We start from the raw sequence: 26,225 nt of genomic DNA on the forward strand, positions 1-26,225 counted from the left end.
ACTGGCACTCTGACAGGGGTTGGAGCAACAGCTGGAACATTCCTTAGCAGGAAGATGGGTAGCTGGTGGGAACACAAGAAAACACCAGTACCAACGCTGTAAATGGCATATTTCTCTCCTGCTCAGAACAAATGCAGCAATTCATCAGCTACTTTGAGATGGGATCCAGAAATGGGATCAGAGGCTAACTACAAGCACCATAATTACAGGGATCACAATGGCATCTGTGTGGCTGTTAAGACTGGAAATAAAGCCACCATCATCATGTAAGTGGTCCTCAACTCTTCCTCATAATTTCCTAATGTCAAAACTTTCATGTGCCTAGCAATTTCATTACTTTCACCAAACACACAAGAGAAAACCCCTTTGATATTTGACTTACTACTTTTAGCGCTATATACCTCAACTTCCAAGGTTATATATTTTTCTTATCCCTAAATCTAGATCTAAGATGATTTCTTGGACTGAAATAATCTCTTACTAATACTAATATGAACTATAATTTGCTAAAAGATGCAAACACTGAATCAGGTCATTATGAATCCCTTAAAACACAATGATTAAAAATGGTCATGAAATTCCAACATATTTTTCTTTAAAAAATTAGAGATAGGTTCTTGTAAGTTATCAAGATCCCAAATCAAGATAAAAATTCACAGAAAGCCAGAAGCAATAAAAATGCTCTAATACTCAATGTACTATGATTCCCTTCACATTTAAAAAACAAAAACAAAAAACAAACGCATTCATCAGCCCATATTGAGAAGTTAAGAGATAAAATAATAGAGATAAACTATTATTTTTTAATAGGGAAACATGATTTTTTTAGTAAGAAAAAAAGGACAGAAGTAGTTTATTAGCTGAATCAACAGAAGAGACTGCAGAATTAAAATAAGAATGCTATTTCAAAAAGAGAACACAATTAAAGTCTAATTTTAATATATTAGGTTGGCCAAAAAGTCCACATGATTTTTTTCCATAGAAGACATATTGTTCACTTTCACCAATAACTTTACTGATTTGGATATTTTGAGTACGTTGGCTATTTCCTGTATGGTATAACGTTGATTGTCCTCAATTAATGTCTCGATGGGACTGCTATCCACTTCAACTGGTCTACCCAAGAGGAGAGCATCGTCCAGTGAGAATTTTCCAGCACAAAACTTCACAAACCACTTTTAACATGTTCGATCAGTCACAGCACCTTCTCCACACACTGCACAAAGTTTTTTGCATTTGTTGTTTTTACCTTTCTTGAAATAATAAAGCATAATATGCTGAAAGTGTTGCTTATTTTCTTCCATCTTCTATATTTAAATAGTTACACAAAAATTCACCAATTTTGATAAGTTTTTTTTCTACATGCATGCTGTCACAATACAATCTATCAAAATTGTTTCGAATGAAGTTAAAGACAACTAAGCGCTACTACAGCCATCTTATGGAAAAAAATCAAACGAACTTTTTGGCCAACCCAATATATACCAAAAGTAATTTCAGATGTTCAATCAAATTTGCTTAAATTTTCGAAACTTTTCCCACTTCTCAAAAAGCTATAGGAATTGAAAGAGACACTTACTCATAATTTTTCACAAGCTGATAAAGGCAAAGAAGAATTCCTAGCCAACAAGCACTGTTATCAGACTGAAGATAAAAGCCAATTTTGTCCACAATGGCAGTCCAGCGGCTTGGGTAATCATGTTTGATGATATGATGAATACATGTAGTAAGCTGTACCCTGAAAGTCAAAAATTAACAATAAGGAGGAAGAAATGCTACCTAGGTGAAATTTTGCTAACTTAAAACAAAAACAAAACATCAAACACAAGAAGGCCACTTTAGACAAAAATAAGTTACTGAGCAAAAACTCTATGTTCCTACTATTTCAAAGAACAAAAGACTATAATATAAATTATATGACAACATTCTGTAGTTTTCTTTACCTCCTTTCATCTGAACACACTGTGTTTCACAAGTTTTACATGAAGTTTAAAAGTTTTTGGTTTTATAAATGTATAATTTAATTACAGTACAAAAATGAAACAAAAAAAACTACTGTTATAGCATTTGTTTTCTGCCATAAGAATGACAGGTTTGTATGTTCTGAAAAGACCTTCCTCCACACCCTCCCCAAACCCCCACAAATTATATACCTGTGAAACAAACAAGTTTAAAATATAGATACATATATACCTGATGAGCTCAGGAGAATGGATAATGGCCTCTACAATATTTTCTCGAATACAATGTCGATCTTCTTCTGGGATAGTATAAGGGGATATATCCCGTGGTGCTGTCTCTCGATCTGGCCAATACTGCGTTACCATATTTTTCAAATAGATAACACCTAAAATATAAGTTAATTTGAAAAAAGAGTATTTACTATGAAAGCATTGAGAAAATCCCTTATTAAGTGTCTGCACCTCCATTTCTTTCTTTCAGACCAATCGTTGTAACGCAATCCTTTAAAAAAAAATGCATTCTATTATTATAAAAATTGATAATCAAACACAAATTTAATACTTATCTACAATAGTCACCCACAAAGATTTTTATTAAACAGAAACGAAGATAACTTTGCAAATAAACACACTACACATTAAACTGTTTAGACCTTTTATATCACATTTATTCATAACACTTTTTATCCTATTTTCTGTAGGAAAGTTAATTAGTTTTAACAATTTTTTAAAAAGATTTTATTTATTTATTTTTAGAGAGGAGAGAAGGAGAAAGAAAGGGAGAGAATCATCAATGTGTGGTTGCCTCTCACATGCCCCCTACTGTGGACCTGGCCTGCAACACAGGCATGTGCCCTAAGACTGGGAATGGAACAGCGACCCTTTGATTTGCAGGCCAGCACTCAATCCACTGAACCATACCAGCCAGGGCTTAATAAATAAATGTTTCTAAATGAAGCCTCTAAAGACAAAACCAGCTATACACACCAATAGATTCTACAGTTAAAATCACTGTTACATAGTAAATGTTTGTGCCCACTCCCACCCCCCAAATTCAGATTGAAATCCTAATCCCCAATGTGATGCTATTAAAGTCTTTGGTATGTTATTAGGTCTCTGACCTCATGAATGAGATTAAAGCCTTTATAATAGAGACCCCAGAGAGCTTGCTCTCCCTCTTCCACTATCTGAGGTTTTATGAACCTGAAAGTGAGTCCTCATCAGACACCAAATCTGTCAATGCCTTAACCTTGGACTTTTCAGTCTGCAGAACTGTGAGAAATAAATTTGTCATTTGTCAGTCACCAGCCTATGGTATTCTGTTATAGCAGGCCAACTAAGATACAAAGGTTATTTTTATCATAGAAAAAGTAGAGTATATAAAGATTCTCAGTCTATAAATCCAAGCATTTCAATCATACCACAATTTACACTGCTTCAAATTCATGTTACTTAATGGAAGAATTTGCTATGTTCAAAATTACAGATTATTTTGTCAGCTATCAAACTGCTATAATGTATACTGCTGGTTAACTCAAACTAAACTAGATTGCTAACAATGTTTTTTATACAGTCCTTTCCCCCCAAATGAAGAGGGGGAGAGAGGGATGAACAGGGAGAGGGAACCTCAATCACTAATGTATAGGAAAGGGAAATTATTCAAAATGAGTTAATTCCTAAATTCAGCAAACACTGGATCTCCTCTGATTAATGATTAACTCTTACCTAGAGTCTGGCACCTATTTAAATAAGGGTAACTAATACAACTCTATAATTTTTATGTTCTACTTTGCTTTATCTTGGGAATTAAAATACCCCATCTCATAATATTTTTAAAAAGATTAAGACTACACATTAAAATATCCTTCAACAAATGTTTTAAGATAAATTATATCTTCAATAAACAACACTAAGTATATAGGACCGACATATTTCAGATTGATACTACTTCTAGAATTTTGATTCTTTAGCTCCAAAACAGAACGAAGATCAAATTAAGACCTGACACAGCCTCTAAGTATTTCCTTCTCTTGTAATGCACAAAGGAATGGGGTAAATACACTTAGGTGTAAAATGTTGATTTGGTATTTTAAAAGTTGTTTGGTCGAACAAGTGAAACTGCACTGCAACAATCTCATGATTCTCCATCCAGGATGAACTCTACTACAAACTCGGAATCTCCCAAACTCTAGCAGGTGATACTACCATACGCCATACACTACAAAGTATCACTCAAATATTACAAGGATGTAACTTCTAAATGATTATATTTTTTAAATGTTTGACAGTTCCACAGTTCGGTTGCTTCTGGTTCTGTAATACTAAGAAAATATTTCCTAGTACAATTTAATTTTACTCTACAGATACCCTAGACTACGAGAAAGACGCACAGATGAACAAGTGGGTCAACGAGCAAATTAAGCCTGAAACACTGCCATAGGCAAAAATGACAAAACTGAAGCTGTTCTACTTAGGGAAGATCATAAGGCGGCAGGGTTCTTTGGAAAAGATAATAATTCTGGGAAAAATAGGAGACAGCAAGAAAAGAGAAGAGAAAATATGAGATGGATGGACTCCATAAAAGAAGCCATAGGCACAATTCTACATGAGCTGAGCAGGGCTGTCGAGGACAAGATATTATAAACATCACTCGTTCATAGGGTATCAAGGACTCAGAGCCATATAACACACACAATACACATAATCAAGTCTCTAAAATTTGTTAAGGTCCCTGCCAAATGCCAAACACTTTGAAAATCTTAGTAAAAATTTGAAATTCAAAGGCAAAGATTCTTTTTTTGTTTAATTGTTTAAAGATTTTATTTATTTATTTTTAGAGAGAGGGGAAGGACAGGAGAAAGAGAGGGAGAAAAATATCAATGTGTGGTTGCCTCTCACACATTCCCTACTTGGGACCTGGCCTGAACCCAGGCATGTGCCCTGACTAGGAACTAAACCAGCAACCCTTGAGGTTCACAGGCTAACACTCAATTGACTGAGCCACACCAGCCAGGGCTCAAAGTCAAAGATTCTTATTTTAAAAATAACCAAATAGGAAAATGTCAACTTCACTAGTAAAAAAAAAGGAACGGTTAAAATGATCAATGTAACCTTTTTCTATTTATTTAGAAATTTACAACAAGATTTACTGTTGGCCAGAGTCCAGTTATATTTCATAGTACAAAAAATGTTCCATTATTGTGCAACTTATATGCCAATATTTTTAAAAATCCTAACAATTATATTACATTCATTCATTCATTTATTGAATACTGTTAGTGTGTCAGGCAATATTTTAGACCCTGGGGACACGATTGTTAATAAAATAGACCTGAGATTAAATTCTAACAATTAAGAAAAAGTTCACTGCATATAACACAATATGGTAAGTTACTTAGCCATTAAATTTAATTTTTGCCATGACCAGTGTGACTCAACTGGGCATTGTCCTGAAAAGTGAAGGTTACTAATTTGACTCCTGATCAGGACACACACCTAGGTTGTAGGCTCCCGTCCCCAGTTTCAGTGAATACGAGAGGCAGCTGATCAATGTTTCTCTCCCTCTCTTCCTCCCTTCCCCTCTCTCTAAAAATAAATAAAGTCTTTAAAATATATATACAACTTTTAAGACTAACCCTATGTAAATAAAGGCAAATGCTTACTATGCACTAAAGAAAGCAGAAAAAGTTATTTGTTAAACAAAATTGGTATGAAAGAACAAAAGAGCAAGAAATAGCATCAGAATGTTTTTTTCAGGAATGATGAACTTTTTGGCACTTTATAGTTCCTGTAAAATTTATACATCTGCAAAGAAATTAAGTAATAAAACATAAAGATGTAAAGTGGATTACTTTGTAGACTAACATAGTATCAGAAGTAGTGTGCCATATTTTCACAGACTTTGATACTGAGGAATTGCTCAATACCTCACTAAAATCTGAACTGAGAAATAGCACTTTTTAAACTGTTGAAATAAACAATAAATGCAAATGGTTGTTAAGGAACAACTGCATATACAAAGAATCATTTAAAAAAACTTGTTTTATCCTACCCTGAGAACCCGTTTTCACTGCCTTTAGAGAGAGAATAAAGGAGAGAAGGGAGAAAGAGAAAAAAAAAAAACAACAATGCAAGAGAGAAACATCAATTGGTTGTCTCCTGCATGCGCCCAGACGGGGGATGGTATGCACCCCGACTGGGCTGAACCTGCAACCCAGGTATGTGCCCTGACTGGGAATTGAACCCACAACCCTTCCACTAAGGTACGGCACTCCAACCAAGCCACACCGTCAAGGGCTAAACAAAGAATCTTTTAATAAACCCCATCAGTTTATCTTTCCAGTTTCTCTTTCAATTCAATGAAATATTACATTCCTTTAAACTCTGCCACCAAATATCAAGATACTTGCTATTTGCAGTAAACACATGAGGGCAAATTGATTTTCAGGGAAGAAAATCACTGGAGGGCCACCCCAAGATACTTCTGCTATTCAGAATCTTTTAAACAATAATATTTACATACATTCAAGAAAATAATTCAGGAAACTTGCCTGCTTGTCTCACAGGTAAATCCAGTTGTTCCGACATAGTAATCTGAAGCAGTGTCGAAACAAAATTCAGAGACTTGTGTGCCTATGAACAAAAACATACATTTTAAATTTCAGCAAAGATATTCTCAGTACTTTATTCTACTGCTTGGCTGACACTAAAGGTGTCAGCCTTATTTCCTGTCACTCACCTACAATAACTCAAAAAAATGTAACATCCTAACTCCTACAACATTTTGGATGTCTGCATTTGCCTGCACTCTGCTGCACTTCCCATTTACCCCAATTAGCATTCTTAACCTACACCAGTGGCAGCAGATCAAAAACAATATTCTCTGGGATACTTGTTTTCCCAATTCAGTAATAATTTCTCCATAGAAACATTAAATGGCTAGAAACAAACTACCAATTTTAAATCAGTAAAAAATAACCTAGTGGTTTGCTTCAAAGGTGCTAATGTTTTATTTCTTAATATGGCTGTGTTAGATAAGTATGCTCAAGTTTGTAAAAATTAATCAACTGTACCCTCCGACCACTTTTCTGTATGGATGTTTCATTTCAATAGAAAATTAAAAATCAACAACTTTGAACATTCAATAAAAGTAGGATATAAACTATATAATGATAATTTAATAAATACATTGATAAGCATAGGCAGTGCGACATACACAGAAAACACACCAAAAATGCTTAGTTATCTCTGGAGTGGTGGGATTACAGAGGAGTAATTCTTTACACACTTTCTATTTTCCAAAATTTATATTCTGAACCTGGGTCACTTTCATTAACACTACAAAAGTTACTTAATGATTCCTTAATCTGTCATACTTGCTTCAAACATTTCCATTTTTAAAGATTTATTTATTTTTAGAGAGAGGAGAAGTGAGGGAGAAAGAGAGGGAGAGAAACATCAATGCCACAAAGATTGGTTGCCTCTTGCATGCAACCCAGGAGATCAAACCCGCAACTCAGGCATGTACCCTGACCAGGAATCAAACCTGCAACCTTTTGCTTTGCAGAAGGATGCCTAACCAACTGAGCCACACCTGTCATAGCTGCTCCTAACACTTTTTAAAAGAACTGAACCCTCAAGTTAAATTCCCTTCTTATATGTTTTCTCAGTTTCACTCCTTCCCCTCCAATTTAACTGCCACCTGTTATGTCATCTCCTCCTTCCAGCCCATGTTTTAGTATTCTTCTACACACATTTACAGTGACAGTGACTTCTATTTTAGTTTCCTCTTTACAGCCTCCCCCTTCCCACAAACATTGTTTAAACATTCTCCAAAACAAAAATTTCCCTTTGGACATAAAAAATTTCTTCTACATTAGAACCTAGAGTGACACTTTATTCATTCAGTCACTCCTAAAATTATTAATGTAGGTGTTCTTGGTGCAAGACACCATGCCAGGAGCTGTGAATACAGGGCTGAACAACACAAATGAGGCTCCATGACCTTGTGGAAACCTGAGTTTAATGAAGGAAAACAAGATAAACAGCTAATTGCAATAAAGTATAATGAAGCAGTAAAGAATACAATGAAAGAATCAAAAGAATCTCCTAAACTTTAATATAATCTAGAATACCCCTAAAAGGAGAATCTCTTAAATTTAAGACCTGAACAGGAGTAATTAAGTGGATGAAAGGGGAGGTATTTGCCCTTTCTAGTGCTCTAAATAGATCTGAACAGTTAACCCCACTGTTAGTTTCCTCAAACACCATTCCATCTACGCAATTCATACCTCACTTTTCCTGGTCCTTTCTCAGGCTCCTTTGCTGATTTCTCATCCTATTTAATCTATAAATGCTAGATAGAACCTGGTGCTAGGACTCAACTCGTAGGGTGTCTTTTCCATTCCCCAGCTGATTTTATCCAACCAGTCTTTAAACAAAAAAGTCAAATATATTCCAAATCATTCTAACAGATCTACTTTAACATCTCTACCTTCGTTATCCCAAACTCCTCACTTATGTTCAATGCATCTTTTCCCTTAAAAGCTGTGGCTCCATTTCCTTGCACCACTTCATCACTATCTTCATATACTTTCCTCTTCAATACATCAAGCCCTGTCAATTCTATACCCAAATACGTATATAATTAATACATCCACTTTCTCCATTCCCATCAACACCAACCTAGTCTGGGCTTTACACCTGCCTTTCCTATCAATTAGACTTTACATGCCATGAGTGTAGGGACTATACTGTTTGTACCCAGTTCCTCATATGATGCTTGGCATTTCAGATATTCAACAACAAAAGAAAAAGATATTCAACAAATTTATTAAGTGAATAACTGAGTGAATCAACAACAACAAAAAATGCCTTGGAAGTAGTTATGATCACTCAGGGCATTGCAGAGTGAAAACGGGTATTTATACTTAAGGAGTAGACAGATTAGCCCACGGAGGACACTACTATCCATACTATGACTATGGCACTTTTCAAAAAAACAAACAAACAAACTGATTTTAGAGAGAGAAACACCAATGTGTTGTTCCACTTATTTATGCATTCATTGATTGATTCTTGTATGTGCCCTGACCAGGAATAGAATCTGTAACCTTGGCATATGGGACAATGCTCTAATGAACTGAGCTACCTGGCCAGGGCAACTATAGCACTTTTAACGCCAATTACACATTATAGAATATATCGTATCTCCTATGCTGAATTACGAACTCCTAGAATGGACTGCTGGAAGCAGGTAGTTTTGGTTGTAAACACAGGGTGGGGCAAACATAGGTTTACAGTTGTGAGTCTGTGAAAGTTTATTCTTGTATTATTTATTAATTTTGGTATTACTTGCCATTATGAACTGTAAACCTACATTTGCCCCACCCTACATAGGTGATGCCACTTTCTACATTTTTAACTCCTGAGCTAGTTGATTCAGCACACCTAAGTCTTAATTACAAAATTAGTATAACAAAATCTACTTCACAGGAAGGCTGTAAGGAATAAATAACATGGAAAACATTTTAGCAAATATCAAGACATAATAAATGTTTCTATAGTCATACATAGTAGAATCTCATCTTTTTCAGAGAGTATGTACTAAAACCAGTAGGGCATAAACTAAATACTGCCAAATTAATATTTGGTTCCTTAAATCACCCATAAAGTACAGCAATTGTGGTTTTGTATATAAGAGGGGGACCCCCCCAAAAAAAAACAGAAATATCTTCTGGCAGGCAGGAATTTTGTAATACAGGCTTCCCCGGCTAGGTGAGTGTTCTAGGAACCCATCTTTATCAGCGAACCAGCTGGCGTTTTTGTGAGAGGCTGCATTCGGCTTCAGTGAATTTTTTTGAAGACTCTTTCAACGCATTTGGCCATTTCGTCATGGGTGATTTAAAAGCGTACCTGTCCACACAAGCACACCTGCCCACACCACACTGAGTGTTCAGCAGTTTTTGACCAAAAAAAAGGCATGACCCCCGTGCCCCACCCTCAAGATGCACCCAATTTCACCCCAGCGACTTTTGTTTCCCCAGATGAAAAAAGTCCTCAAAGGGAAACGTTTTGCCAATGTAGAAGAGGTGGGGGGGAGTGGACACAGAAGCATTGAAAGGCATCAAAATCAACGAGTTCAAAAACTGTTTTCAGCAGGGGAAAAAACATCGATAGGTACATTGCGTGCAATTGAGAGTATTTTGAAGGTGACCAAAGTTTAAACATATAAAGACTAAATACACAATATTTTATTAATAAATTCCAGTTGTTTGGGGTCCCCCCTCATACAACACTTTCGTAAGATCATAATACTGCAGGTTTTTTTTATTTCTGAGTTGAAAAAGACTGCTTTCTATGACTGGAACCCCAAATGAAGTCATTGGTTTATGTTTAGGAGTCATGTTAAAACCACCGCAACCACCGTTTTTTACCAATTTCTAACTTCTTAAGGTTTAAATATAAAAAAAATTAAACTGTGCCCTGGCCAGTGTGGCTCAGTTGGTTGGAGTATCGTCCTGTACACCAAAAGGTTGGGGGTTTTGATCCCTGGTCAGGGACCATACCTAGGTTTGGGCTTGATCCCGGGTCAGGGCACATATGGGAGGCAACCAATTGATGTTTCTCTCTCACAGTTATGCTTGCTTCTCTCTCTCTTTCTCTCTCAAATCAATAAACATTTTTAAAAATTAAAAAAAATAAAACTGTAAGAGTAATTGAAGGAAACCAAGTTATCTGTTTTTATCATCTCAGTGGGGAAAACCTAATCATGACACCAAAAGCCCAAGCCATAAGAGTTTTAGTATCAAGTGGACTTTTATATGCTTCCCATCAGTATAAACAATATAAAAAAGTAAGGAAAACATCTGCAACATCTGAGGAAGAGTTAATAACTCAAAAAAAAAAAAAAAAAAGGCAAATCGCAAATATGTACAACTAAATTACAAAAGAATTATTAGTACAAGTGGACAGGACAGTCCTACTTCAAAACAATATATGCACTATATCAAAGTGCTGGTGAGGATGTGGGGAAAAAAAGTAGAACTCATAACAGTGGTGGTAGATATATAATAACATGGTACAACCATAATGGAAAACTGGCAGTTTCTAACACGTACCTACTTATAACCAAGCAATTTCACCCTTATATATCCAAGAGAAATAAAGTGTTTATTTCCACAATAATACATGTCCAATGACAAGTGAATTTATTAACAAACTGTGGTACAGTTCATACAATGTAATACTATATAATATCTTAAAAAAGTAAAACCAACCTACAGAATCAAGCAATAAATACAGATCTCAAAAACATGTTGAGAAAGAAGCCAGACTACCTGGGTACATACCATGTGATTCTATGTTATGTGCATGAAGTTCAAGGACAGGCAGATCTAATCTATAGTTAACAAAAGTCATAATAATGCTAACCTGAAGAAGGAAAGGTATTGAGAAGAGTCTTAAGGGAAAGTTGGTTGTAGGCTAGTGGAAATGTTACAAATACCTTGATGTGGAGAGTGGTTATCTCGTAAAAGTAGTTAGCTCGTATTTACTGAGCTGTACATATTTTTCAGCTTTCTATTACATGTAAATCATCCCTCAATTAAAAAAAAAAAAAAGGATTACATTTGCCTGGACATTCATGGTGTTATTGTTCGTAATAGCTCAAAAGTGCAAACAACCCACATGTTCAACTGATGGATAAGAAAATGTGGCATACCCTTCCTTACATACAATGGAATATTATTCGATAATAAAAATGAAGTGTTGACACATGCTACAACATGCATAAACCTTAACACCATTATACTAAAAGAAAGAAGCCAGTCACAGAAAACACCATATGAGTTCATTTATGTGAAATGTCCAGAATAGGCAAATCTGTATTAGACAGAAAATAGCCTAGGTGAGGGGGTGTGGGGGAAGATAGGAAAAGATAGCAAATACTTATGGGGCTCCTCTCTTTTTTAAAACTGATTTTTAGACAGAGGAAGGGAGAAGGAGGACAGGGAGGAAGGGAGGGAAAACATCAATTTGTTCCACTTACTTCTGCATTCATTGGTTGATTCTTGTATGCGTGCCCTGATGGATGAACCCCGCAACCCTGGCATATCCAGGATGACGTTTTAACCAACTGAGCTACCTGGCCAGGGAGGGGGGTTTCTTTTGGGGGTGATGAAAATATCCTAAAGTTTGTGGTGATGACTGCGTAACTCTGAAATAATCTTAAAGTACAACTGATGAAAAGCGTTACTTTCAGACAACTGAGCTAGACAGACTAAGGTTAAGAACAAAAGGACACTTCCATCAGTGGGACTAACACAAGGAAACAAACTCAACCTGGGACATACATCTACTTGCACCATGCAAATTCCCATCCTGCTGAAATCCCTATGTATGTATAGGAAACCTTGTGTTTGCCCAAATAAGATAACAAATGGATTTAAAGTAATACTAAATATCAAACACCAGATTCTCAAGAAAATTGAGACAGAGAGTGGATTACCAATTGGGGCCGAGACAAAGGATTAACTATAGACTGGAAGGAGTAATTACTGGGTTAATGAAAATGTTCCAAAACTAGACTGTGGTGATGGCTGTACCACTAGATAAATCTACTAAAATCACTGATTTTCACTTAAAACAGGTGAATTTTATGCAATGTGAATTATACCTTAATAAAGTTTAAAAATGAAAAAAAAAAGACCATTATAAAACACAGATCAAGTAAAAACATATATTAAATGTTCAAATTAGGAATAACCATTCTTCTACTCATCGGCTGATCAACAACCTTTTGGAATTCTTGAGTACACCAAACTATCACGTATTTAAAAGAATCTCTATCACATATTAACTATTATTATATTTATTACCACAAATTAAAAGATCTGTACAGTTTCATGATAATTTAAAATAAATAAGTAAAAATATCACTAGCATCAATCTTTAATGCAAAAACCCTTTAAAACTTGAGTAATTATGGTATTATTCCCAACAGTTTGGCAAACACTGATATAGTCCTCAGAAGATGCTACAATAAATATTTTATGAGTCAAAGTGTAAATGTAACTTCTGAATGCTGGCACTAATTACAGGACCCAGAACTATAGCAACAAATGGGTCAGGTCATCATACATCATTAAATAGAGCTAAAACTATAATACTCAAGTTAAAAGCTGCTAAGCATAACACAAAAACTTTTCTAGACAATTTCTTACCTTGTCATTATTTGTCATCAACCCAGATAATCCAATAGTCACCTTCAATACATCTAATTAAAATTCTCAAGGGCCCCAACTCCATCTCCATCTTTTTTAACTCCACTTACTAGTACTTACAACCTGCCAGACACTATAGAGATAAAACATGACTATAAAGATAGGCTGGGAAATAAATTCTAATTGGACTACCAGGTAAAATTTTGAGCTAGACCCTAAAGGACTTAAACTCACAGAAACGAGGAGGATTTTTAAAAGTAAAAGAAGGTATGGGTTGTGCTAAAGAAATTATTAGGAGAATGAAGAGAATAGTGAAAGAAAAATGAATAGGCAAATTGTGACCACATCAACATCTAGTAAATGTGAACTTTTGGGGGGAAGTTTTTACATAATATCTGTGCTGTAGGAAGATAAGATCTTGAAGCAGTATAAAGGATGTAATTCTAGGATACATGTCTATAAAACATTACAGGTAGGAAACTATTGTTACAATATAGGGTAATAATAGACCTGTAAAACTTATACTCCACAGGCAGCCTCCCTTACTCCCCCAAATAAAGTCTAACTTTAGAAAAGAAAAAATATATGAAAAACAAAATCTATCCACATAAACACTCCCCTGACCCTACAACCCTTTTAACCTATAATCTTTTCCTCACTCCCTTGCTAGCATTTCCACTCAGGTAACCCTATAACCTGAAATTGCTTTCTCCAAGTTTACCGATATTTTAAAAGCTTTCTCCCCCAAAAGTCATTTTACTTTAACCTCCCCTCAATTACAAATGTCAACAACCCTTTTTTCCCCTAATAGTTTTTTACTTAATACCAAAGTAATTCATGTCTACTAGTAGAAAATTTACAAAATGTATTTAAGGAAAAAAGGAAGCTACCATATTTTGCTGTGTATAATGCACTCCTGTGAATAGTGCACACCAACGTTTTTGGCCTAAACTTTTAGGAACAAAATCTTTCGTTTAATTATTTAATGCAATTATTTATTTATATTGAGATACTTGTCTTTTGCATTATAAAGGAATTTTAGCATTTTTTTTAACATATCACGGTACAAGAAATTTTATATAATAAACATTACAAAACACAAGAGCAGACACAAGGTATTTCAGGTACTACCCATGCATTACTCACATACTTATTTTTCCCTCAAAAATTTAGGCAAAAAAGTGTTCATTATACACGGCAAAATAGGGTAAATTGCCCACAATTTCTTACTTGAAATTCCTTTCACTGGCTTTCTTCTATTTTCATGCACAATTCTCCAGTCTCCTTTTTCCTATGTTTCTCAGCCTCCAAAATGGGCATGGCCCAAAGTGTAGCCCTTCAGTCCACCACACACCTCTGGATTATACTCACTCTCAATTCGCCTTCCGAAAAAAAATTACTTTTCCACTGATGCTTTCTTCTTAAGCTTCAATTCCACATTCCTAATTGCCTGCTAGACATTTTCTCTTGGATGATTACCAGCACATCAAACCAGACTTAAAAATTTAAGTCATATTTTCTCTCCTATCAGTTTCCCCCCATCCACATTTTCCAAGAGTAAGAAACCTCTTACACTTGAAGACTTTACTACTCTTAAAGAGGTTACTTTTTATTTCTCTCCACTGGAAAGCAATCAATTAGCTGTGATACTTCCTTAATTTTCTACTACACTTTAACACCATTAACAAGGAAGAGAGGCTTAAGGGCACTGTAACATCAGAGTTTACATAAAATGAATACAACCAGATAATTTCAAGAGTCCAGGGATTTCTAACCTTTCTGTTTTACTAAATTTGATAAAGGCAAATACTTCATTTTGCCCACGTGCAATATGAGGCATAGTTGAGGTTAGGTCATCACAGTGAAAGAATTAGGAATGAGGCTGTTCACTGTGTCCCCTTGCCTTTCATTAAATATGAGTAATACCTAAATGCTTTCCAACTATGAAGTTTTATAAAACTTTTAAATTATACTTTAGTTAGACCAAAAGAAAATCCCACTTACCAAATTCATCATTAATGTGCCACTGACAGGAACAAATAATAAGTAAAATGATACATATACATGTAATAATCTGAAAAATGTTTTCTTACAAATATTAATATAATGCTATCTTTCTTTCAGATCTTTAACATGCTGTCACTGAATAACCTCCTGTCTGACAGCCAAAGTATCCAGGGAATTTCCCTCTCCCAAATTCAAAACCGAATCTACTTAGCTATATATATATATATTTAAATTTTTAACCAAGGATATTGTCTTATTATTGATTTTAGAGAGAGGAAAAAAATTGATGTGAGAAAAATATTGATTGGTCGCCTCCTGCACCCCAACCAGGGATCCAACCACAACCTAGATATGTGCCCTGACTGGGAATGAACCCCCCACCTTTTGTGTACAGGGATGACGCTCCAACCAACTGAGCTACCCAGCCAGGACAAACTCATTACATTTTTGGTAGGGCAGCAATATTCTTAATTAAGGAATGTTATCTGCTCAGACTATATACTGTCTATATATAGTCTCATAAATATTTTGCTAATCTCTAGACATGACAAATAATTGTCCTATAAACATGCTGTCATTTTGCACTTTTCCAGACCTAAGATTTCCATTAATTAAACACTACATAAGTCCTTTAATAAAATTAAATTAACCATTTATAAATAAAATACATAACTTACAGTAGTAATACTAACCTCTGTGAAGATCCCTTAAGTGACTCCAGGTAGTTTATGAATGTTAGTAAAATAAATACCAACAAACTACTGAAAGCTAAGTCCACTTATTTTTTCACATAAAGAATGTGAGAAAGCAGCATTTCTGCCTCCATAACCATTTTTAGCATATTAGGCTTAGAACTGTGGGTTTAAAAGGCTCCTAGGTAAGCCTTCTAATTCCACATGGGGCATTTTTCCTGGCTGCAAGTATAAGAAAAGGAATATTGATGCTGAATCCTATCTGCCTTAACCAAAGTCAAATTTAATAGTTTCCTCATCTAAAACTTACTGCTAGCTCTATTATAAACCTGACCACATGTATTATGAGGGCTGTGTTGACTATGGAGCTCCAGAAAGGCAGAAATCATGAATTTCTTTTTAACTACAACTTAGCTCAGTGCTTAGTAGAAAGATGTTGCTATACATGAACCAGACTGGAAATTGTCATTCAGAATAAATACTTCAAAAAAATGTTTCTTGACATTACATTCAAAACTTCCATTCAAATGAGAGCTACATGACAACCAGGACTTTGTCTTATGTGCAGTATTGGATCCCCAGAATCACAAATAGTATTGGATACATGATAAGCACTCAAATATTTTTTAAACAGAAACAATTATTTGCTGAGTGTCTATTCTCAGCTAATACTCCAGGATTCAAAAATATATATATTGATCTAGCCATTGCTGGTGTGGCTCAGTGGACTGAGTGCCAGCCTACGAACAGTAAGGTTGCTGGTTCGATTCCCAGTCAGAGCACATGCCTGGGTTCCTGGCCAGGTCCCCAGTAGGGGATGCACGAGAGGCAACCACACGATAGTGTTTCTCTCCCTCTCTTTCTCCCTCCCTTCCCCTCTCTCTAAAAATAAAATGAATAAAAATCTTTAAAAACTAACAATAAAAATAAATAAAATCTTTTAAAAATAAAATAAATATATATTGATCTAAAGATTTAATTCCTAATTTTTTTAAAAAAATCAGTGACCTTTTACAGTAGAAGGGACAGCAATCACCTAGTTCAAATAAAATTAAAATAATTAAAATAAAATGTAAGGAAGATACAAGATTAGGTATTAAAAAAAAAAAAGAATGCGCTTGAAGTTTACATATTACCACAGAAGGTCAGAGTGGGAAAAGATGGCATTTAAGATGGGATTCGCCCTGGCTGGTGTAGCTCAGTGGATTGAGCATGGACTTGTAAACCTAAGGGTCGCCGGTTTGATTCCCAGTCAGGGCACATGCCTGGGTTGCAGGCCAGGTCCCCAGTGGGGGATGCACGAGAGTCAACCACACATTGATGTTTCTCTCTTTCTTTCTCCCTCCCTTCCCTTCTCTCTAAAAATGAATAAATAAAATGTTTAAAAAAAAAGAAGAAGAAGATGGGATTCATGAGATTTATGGATAGGAAAAATTTTAGTTTTAGAGCTTAAAAGGAGAGGTGAGCAGCATGAATGAAGGTCTGTATATAGAAAGGCTTTCACTTAAGAACACTAGCAGTTAAAGCAGGAAGAGAGCAAAGATTAAAATAATCTGCCAAAATTCAGAGATGTTTTTACAATATCTATCTCATAAATGAAGAAACAAGTATTTCTGAGTGCGTGTGTATGTGTATATAAAGGAGAGTCTTTGTATCCTCCAGAGCACGTAGTCTCTGGAACGTAATAAACAATGCTGAATGAATGAATATCAAATGTCACATTTTAAATTAACCTAAATAAAACAAACTTTTAAAAATTGCACTTCTAGATATACAGAAGTCAATTAATCTCACAGAATTTAAATGATAAGTTAACAGATTCCTGAAACAAAAATCTACTTTACAGGTTCAAAGATGGGTACTCTTAACATTTCTGACTATTATTCAAGTTTTTATTTCTCTTGCATTTAGCAAATATTATTGAGAGCCAGGCACTGTGCTTATAATTGTGCCAATTTTCATGTTACAGTAATACTATCTACTTAATGATTTCAGTGTCCAAAGAATAAGTACTTGTGTTCTTTTGTCATTAGCGCTGTTCATTTTTCTGATCATGTTCCACTGAGATGTACAACTACTTAGTTAATAGAGTAAGACAGGAAATAAAATGTATGGCATGTTGGGTTGGTTAATCAACTGGCAGTTCAAATAGTCTGAAGAACTTAGTAGGGGCCAACACTTTCTGAAATTTTTTATGTGCCATCATCTCATTCAACCCACATGAAACGATGACATACATACTATAACTACTTTCATTTTATACATAGAGGGAAAAATACTTAGAGGTTAAATAACTTTCCTAAGATCTTCCAGCTAGCCCACAATTCTTCAGTTTAGGGGTTTTTTCAAAGTAAGGTGGTTTTCAATTTTATTTCCAATAATACTTTTACTTTTTAATGGTCTTCCCCAGTCTTTGATGTAAAGTTTGTTAAAATTAGAATAGCAGTTCAAAAAAATTTCCTAACACACTACAGAGTAAGTCAGTGGGGATACTAAGTATCTTGAAAATATCTGTTTAAAAAAGTCCTTATTGTGGCCTTTAACAGTCTAATCACTTTCTTAATTTTATCTATATGTAATTTAAAAATATATATAAATACCCCCAAATCCTTCAGGTAGGGGTAGTATAACATATTAAAGCCTATGTTGTTATCTATTATATCAAGAAGTCAGTAAAGCCAGTCACTGCCAAATCAAGAATTGCAGTAACAAAAGACAAAAATTCCTTACCTCCCGAAACTCAAAAATTATACTGGAGAGAATAAGTAAAATACGTATGATAAATCAGTGCTACAGAGAAAAACAAACAGGTGAAGGGAGATAGGGAGTGTGAAGTCTGGGAACTCATTAGTGACAAGGAGACAGTTGAATGGTGATAAAGAGAAGTGAGAGAACAAGTCTAGGAGATGAATGAGTAATAGGGGCTCCAAGCAAATGGAATAGTGAAGTGCAATCACTTTAAGGCAGGGGCACTTTAAAAAAAAAACTATTTGCACTATAGTACTCTGAAAACATTTACAATTTTTATGGTTAGCTAAAGAGATTCATTCAAATGTCAAATGTCATTTTTTCTTTTAACTAAATGAATCAAAATAAAGCTTTAGTTGAGACCTCATGGAATGATTGGTTCATCCTATATCTTAACCAAGCACAAGAGGAGCCTGCCAGAAATCAAATATAACTTCCTCATTCTCACTAGTCAAGATTCTTCAAGATTTACCTGGGATCTATATCCTAAATCGAGGTTCTGCCACAGAAAATTAAGCAGAAGTATTCAAATGGAATCACTTCATTAAAAGGAAGATTAGAGCCCTGGCTGGGTCATTCAATGGGTAGAGTATTTCCCCTATTCGCCAAGGTTGTGGATTCCATCCCCTGTCAGGGCACAAACAAGAATGAACCAATGGCCCTGGCTGCTGTGGAGTAGTGGATTGAGCGCCAGCCTGCAAACCAAAGGGTCCCAGGTTGGATTCCTAATCAGGGCACATGCTTGGGTTGTGGTATGGAGGGGAGGGGTGCAAGAGGCAACCACACATTGATATTTCTCTCCCTCCCTTCCCATCTATCTAAAAATAAATAAATAAAATCTTTTAAAAAAAAGAACGAACTGATGAATGCATAAATATGTGGAACAACAAAAAAAAAATCAATGTTTCTCTTTCTAAAATCAATAAATAAAAATTTTAAATAAAACTGAAGATCAGAGACGAGAATAGATATTCCAAGAGAAGTTATCTTAGGAAATTACTAAAAAATACAGGTGTAATAACTGAAAGAAATTTATAAAATATAAACAGCTAACAATCACAGAAACACAAGCCAGATACCAAATTTTCTTTGACAGAATAGATAAGCAGAGTTTACTGTTCCACAGTATTCCAAAATCCTAACAGCAGCTTAGCATTTAAGTAAAAAGTGTTTTGAATACTATTTTGATTATTTATCTTCCAAAAACACTGTGAAATACTTATCCCAGGTCTCTTTTACAAGATGTTAGTGCACAGAACTAGACATTCAATACCTACTTGAGGAGTAAGTATATTTCAAATTTGCAGGAAGTATTATTTATCCAATTTTTCTTTTAAGATTTTATTTATTTATTTTTAGAGAGGGGAAGGGAGGTAGAAAGAGAAGGAAAGAAACATCAATGTGTGGGTTGCCTCTAACATGCACCCTACTGGGGACCTGGCCTAAAACCCAGGCATGTGCCTTTACTGGGAATCACACTGGCAACCTTTTGGTTCTCAGGCAGGCACTCAACCCACTGAGCCACACCAGCCAGGGCTATTTATCCAATTTTTCTACAAGGGAAGCAACTCTTTCCTTTAAATAATAATCTTAAAAATAATAATTATATGCAAGTATGCTTAGTTAAAATACTGTTATTAGAGCAAGGTCATGGTAGAAATAACTATGACTAAACTTTTAGACTGTGTAGGCTTACACCTGCATTAATACTTCACAAACAAAATAATGTTCATCTTAACCTATCACAAAACAAATCAAAATAAAGTGATCTGTAACTCCATAGCTCAGTAGTGATTCAAACTGGGAATTTGTTTCAACTCATTCTCCTAAGGCAACTGTGAGCCTAAGAATGTGAACATCACTTTCGGTATGACCTAATGGTGGTTTCACTTACATGTAAAATAGACAATTTAAAAAAAAATAATTTTACACTTAATTTGTCTTAACTCTGTGGGGGTATTCTTAAAATATAAGACCCTTAGGGGGAGGGATATTTAAAACTCCATTGTATATTGAAGATGTTCAACTACTAATACTTCTGCAGCTTCTATTAAGTGAATGTTTTCAATTTTTTTTTGCTTTTCTGTGTTTAAAATTTTTCTTCTTTTGTTAAGTCAATGTCTTTAAATGATTTACCTACCAACTAAGAAGCATAAAAATAAATCAACTTCTACTTTACAAAGAGACTTCTCTCACTCAGTTAAAATAAATTTACACTGAACCTCACTAAAGCTGGCAATTCGGTAACACCAGAAGACAATTATTAGCTGGCATAGGAAGTTACAGAGGTCTTCTTAAAGGAGCTTTTAAAATACTAAAACATAAAAAACAAAGAATGAAATTAAAGATAGTACAATAAAATATCCACATAACACGTCTGTTTTCCAAGGAGTGGTCCCCCAAAATATATGGGGAAAAAAAGGAACCCCCCTCGGCGAGTTGACAGGAAGTTTGACACTTTTCAAGGCACTCTCACTGGATCGCACAGCAACCCTGTGGCCTAATTTTATGAATGGGAAAAACTCTGCATCGAAAGGTTAAGCAATTTGCCCAAGGTCAGTCCGGGAATCAGCGTCGCAGCTCTACCTAGAAGGGTGCACTTCGCCTCACTCCAATACTTCGTCCTGCCTCCCCTGCGCCTGAGGTAGAGTGAATGGGACTCCCGCACGATCCTCATTTGCCGAAGAGGCGGGTGAAAGCTTTCCCTGGCAGGTCAGCCGGAGGAGAGAAAGTTGTACAGGTCACCGATCAGCCCAATGAAGTGACAAGCTGACAAGCGCAGCTCCCAAAGGTACAGCCCCGCTTTCCCAGAGCCCCTCCAAACCCGGCGACAGCAAGACTGCCCCCGGAAATGTCTGAAAAACCTCCCATTGAATTTCGCCCCCTCCTGGGAGCGAGGAGCGAGCGGGCACCGATCCAGAGGACGGCCGGCCACCCGACCCAGCCATGTGTCCAGCCCGTCACGCCCGCCTCGGCCGGCTCCTCGTGCCTCGACCGCAGCCAGAGGCCCAGCTCAGGATCCGACGCAAAGGCTGTCTGGGCCGCCGTCACCACCAGGGTAGCAGCCAGAGGCGCCCTGGCGTGGCACTCGCGGTCAGGTCCCCGCCCCACCTCTCCAGCTGGGGCCCTCAGCGTCGCCGTCCGCATCTCCAGCCAGGCCCAGAGGGCTCGGCCTGCCACAGTGCGCCCGCCCGCCCGCCGCCGCCAGCCCGGCGTTCTTACTTCATTGAGCTGGCGCTCCGCGGCCTCACGCAGGGCTGGGTCCATGGTGCCCCGCAGGGCCTCGATAATGGTGTTGGGGTCCATCGCAGCGCGGACTCGCTAAAACCCAAGGCTCGGGTGCTTCTGAGCCAGAAACAGCGCCGCTCACTGCGCACATGGACCCGCCGCGCTCCGCAGCAGCAACCGGCGCGAAAGGAAAGGGAGCGCCAAAGGCCCGGATAGAACCTCTTCCCCTTGTCGTGGAGGCGGGAGATGCTCTGGGAACTTCCTGTCGGCGCGCCGCGGAGCACCTTGGGATGTGTAGTCTGTCCTTGCAATCCGCAGCCCTCGTGGTCCTGAGCTGTCGCTCATACAGAGAAGTCTTGTTATTCAAAAAGGAAAAAATGTTCAGGCTGCACAAGAAGTAAGTTAAAGCAAACAGTTAAAAATATTTCACATAATAATATATTTATGATGACTATAAGGTGAATCTGATACAATCTATCGGTAGTAGCTGTAGATTGAAGGAAAGCTTTTCTAAAGCAATTTGAGATGGTGTTTCAATATGCCATAAATATGTTTATAATCTTTGACCCAAGTAACCCCATTTGGACTATCCTAAGGAAAAAGCACAAAAGGTTACATGAGTTTTATGTGTGAAGGGTATTTATCATGTTACATATTTATTATAATCACCAAATACTAAAATTATGGTTTTTTACTGAGTATCCAAATATTCGCAGAAACTTTATGTAAATCACATCTAAATGCTGAATAAAAGCATAATCCCTATTAAAACCCACCTTCTTTAAAACAGTTCATGGAACAGTTTCAGAAACGATAAATAACTTTCCCAAGGTCACTTCAATAGTAAGAAGTTCACCTAGGATGTTTCTGTTTTCAAAGTTTTCATTCCACTGAATTACTCTGTCTCTCAAGAGAAAAGTCAAACAATATAGGAATGGTTAGGCAAATTACAAGATCCAGTCAATTAAATATTTCACAGTATGTAATATGTAAACATAATTATATATTTATTATTAATAGATAAAATGTATATGTTATTTTAAATATATATAATATTTTATGTTATTTTTAATATAAAATTACAAATATTAAACACCTTGTAATAACACAAAAAGATTTATGTAAGGATACCGCTTTGTTACATGGACAAAGACTGGGAAACCAGGCTGGCAAATGTAAGTAATTGGTACACTTTCTTTTTCAAATTAGAAGAGAAAGTTCATTTAGAAAGTTACAAAGATAGTAGAAATGAAGCCAGCTGGGCTGTGTAGGCTCCAAAACAAGTTACAGAAGCAAAAGAAGGGCCCTTGGAGCTTAGAAAAGGGAAAGGCAAAGTTAATGTGCCTTGGGGTGGAGAAGAAGAGGTGTGGATGTGCTCCATAATGGGAAAGTGCCCCAGTAAATGATTTTCTATTGCAGGACGGTGAGTTTTGAATAATTTCCTTTCATATCTGTTACTGTTGTCATGTAAACATAGTGTTAAACAGAAAACCACAGGCCAAGAATGACATCACAAAAGCCCATGATAAAAAACCTAGGTTTAATACCTGATCTAATTGTTGTTTCAGACTTTCCCAGAAACATAATCAATCATTCTGGATTTTCTGGTGAGGTAATCTGACTGATGAGACCCATTGCATTCCCCTTAGGGAAGGTGTTCTTACCTGAAATAATCCACTCTTAGTTTCTTAGTACCCCCCTCTTCCTTCCTGTAAAAACCTTCCATTTTGTACAATTCATCTGCGCCCTTCTAGTTGCTATATGGGATGCTGCCTGACTCATGAATGCTTAAGTAACTCCAATTAGATGTTCAAATTTACTCTTAATTTTTGTTTTTTAACAATAGATACTTAAGCCGGCTCTCTTTGGAGCACTGCCGTACCTATCTTCGCTCTCCTGCCTGCATCTTTACTTTTCTCTCCTAAATCTATGGGTCCCCACAAGACTTGCAACCAGCAGGCAGTAGCAACTCATCCCAGGCTAACCCCCTTAACCTGTTTCAAAGGCCCTTTCTGTCTGCCTTTCCAGTGTGCTAAAAGCAGCCCTGCCTTAACTCACTTCTGTCGCTGACTTACTTCTCAGTGAATTCACGCAGCCCAGCATGGCTCACTTCTTTCCTATAACGTTTTTAGAGCCAAAGGAGCCCTACCTAGGTTCTCTCCTGTTGCTTCCTCTACTCAAGCCCTTCCTTTGTTTCACTGTCTCCAGGTTTTTTTTTTTTTAATTTATTGATTAGAGAGAGAGAGGAAGTGGGGAGGGGGGTGGAGAGAGAGAAACACTGATTTGTTGTTCCACTTATTTATGCATTCATTGGTTGATTCTTGTAGGTACCCTGACTAGGGATCAAACCTGCAGCCTTAGCATATCGGGAAGACTAACCAACTTAGCTATCCAGCCAGAGCTCACTGTCCTCGGCTTTTCTTAAAAAAGATTTTATTTGTTATTTTTTTCTAGAGAGGGGGAAGAAAGGGAGAAAGAGAGGGAGAAAAACATCGATGTGCAAGAGACACATCAATGGGCTGCCACACGCACACCCCCAACTGGGGACCTGGCCTGCAACCCAGGCATGTGCTCTGACTGGAAATCAAACCCATGACCTTTTGGTTTGCAGGTGGGCACTCAATCCACTAAGCCACACCAGCCAGGGCTCACTGTCCCCAGCTTTAATATATGTACTCTTAAAATAAAAAATAGTAATTAATTTTTTAAAAATAGACACTTAAAATGAATTGTAAGCCTTTAAATACCATTTGTTAAAAGATTACTTATTGATTTTAGTTTGCAATAAAAAGAAAGGAGGGGGCACAGAAATCTTTTCCTGGAGTAGGGGCTTTGCAATGTTAGTAGTTTCTTACATGCCAGCCACTGTTCTTGAAAGTGAGATATAATTAATCCTAATCTACAAATGAAGAATCCAAGGCTCAAATAGGCTACTTAAATTGTGAAATGTCATAAAGATAACATATAGTTAACTCTATCATTGTACTGATACAATCTGTTTAAGAATTTTCTCATTCCTCAAATATGAGGGCCTTGAAAATAAGGATTATGTTTTATTCCCTTTCATGTCCTCACCTCCTAACACAGAGCTTGAATGTCTACCAGGAATTCAATAAATATTTTAGTGAATAAATAAAGAAAGGAATGAATGAACCAGTAATGATATGGTGGCTGAGCCAGAATTGAAACCTCAGTCTTCGTGATTCCAAAGCCAGTGGTTTTTGCACCACTACATATCTATTTTAGATTCTAGAATTGACTTGTACATCATGGAATTGTGACAGTTACAGCATAGCACAATGTGTGTAAAAGCACCTGACACACAGAAGGTGTTCCAAAAATGTTTAATTCCTCCTCTCCCTGAGTACTGGAAATTGAGAGTTAGCAAGGCTTGCTGCAGCTGGAGCAGGGCCTGTGTCTCATGCTTCAGAGAGAATGGAGCTCCTAGGGTGCTGGAACCTATCTAGGGAGCCAGAGTTCCTTTATCCACCTAAGGAGCTTTGCTCCAGGACCTTTCAGGAGCTTACCTAGCAGCGTGATTAGCACACCAACTTATTTGTAGGTTTATTTTTATTTTGTTAAGATTGTGACACAGGGAATGTGACTTAACATGACTAAAAATTTACATGGAAGCTTCTCAAGGACAGGGACCACGACTATTTCTTTGTGGCAGACACAGCAATGAGTTGGTGGTCAATAAATAATGTGAAGATTAATGGGAAAAGCACTAAGTTGGGCTAGTATAAACATAAATAGTTAACCTTATCTCACCCCTGAATCCCATTTCCCAGTGCCACAGGCAACACAGGTATTCACACCTCACTGGGCAAGTCTGAGAAATTCAGAAAAGTAGAAACTGAAGGGTTTCAGAGCTGGTTTTGAGCTGGGATATGACTAGACAAAAATTCAAAAGAGGTAAAGATCAATGCAGAGATGATTTGGTTAACTGATCTCATAAGGGATGGTTCTGTTGTTCAAACAGAAAAAAAATCTCTAAGTAAGAGAGAGAAAATAGGGGTTCGGGCTGTGACCATAATAAATATAAGAGAATAGCAAGAATTAATCTTCTCTTTACAGCCCTCCATTGGAGACTTTTGTGGGTGAATAATAATGACAAGGCCCTTCATGTTAAGTACTTAGCACCGAAAGGCGTCTTAAGGTCCAGACTAATCTATCTGAGGTGACCGGAGTTTGTCAAGACCTCACATCCAGTACTTTTTATGTTAGGTCTATTTTAGATAGAGTATTTTAGGAAAAAAATTTTATAAAATTTAGTTTTTTCAGTGAAGGTAATCATTCATTATATTTCTGAGTGGAATTTTTACTCTAAAAGTAAGATTGGTTAGATTTTTACTCTAAACAATTTA

At 36.5% G+C, this 26,225-nt stretch overlaps 1 protein-coding gene across 3 annotated transcripts in view; it reads right to left on the reverse strand.

Moving 5' to 3' along the window:
• Positions 1–22,090, reverse strand: part of IPO7 (importin 7) — a 56,410-nt gene extending 34,320 nt beyond the window's left edge. Inside the window, exons 1-4 of one of the 3 annotated variants that reach the window (XM_053925766.2) lie at positions 21,853–22,090; positions 6,512–6,593; positions 2,194–2,347; positions 1,580–1,738 (exon numbers count right to left, since the gene is read on the reverse strand). In XM_053925766.2, the coding sequence (XP_053781741.1) occupies positions 1,580–1,738; positions 2,194–2,347; positions 6,512–6,593; positions 21,853–21,936 (479 nt within the window). In that variant the 5' untranslated portion in view covers positions 21,937–22,090. The remainder of the gene's footprint in view (positions 1–1,579; positions 1,739–2,193; positions 2,348–6,511; positions 6,594–21,852) is intronic. The other 2 variants (XM_024558702.4, XM_053925767.2) reach the window with 2 other exon arrangements.
• Positions 22,091–26,225: the final 4,135 nt, after the last annotated feature.

Source organism: Desmodus rotundus, chromosome 5, assembly GCF_022682495.2.
Source record: "Desmodus rotundus isolate HL8 chromosome 5, HLdesRot8A.1, whole genome shotgun sequence".
NCBI classification, from domain to species: domain Eukaryota; kingdom Metazoa; phylum Chordata; class Mammalia; order Chiroptera; family Phyllostomidae; genus Desmodus; species Desmodus rotundus.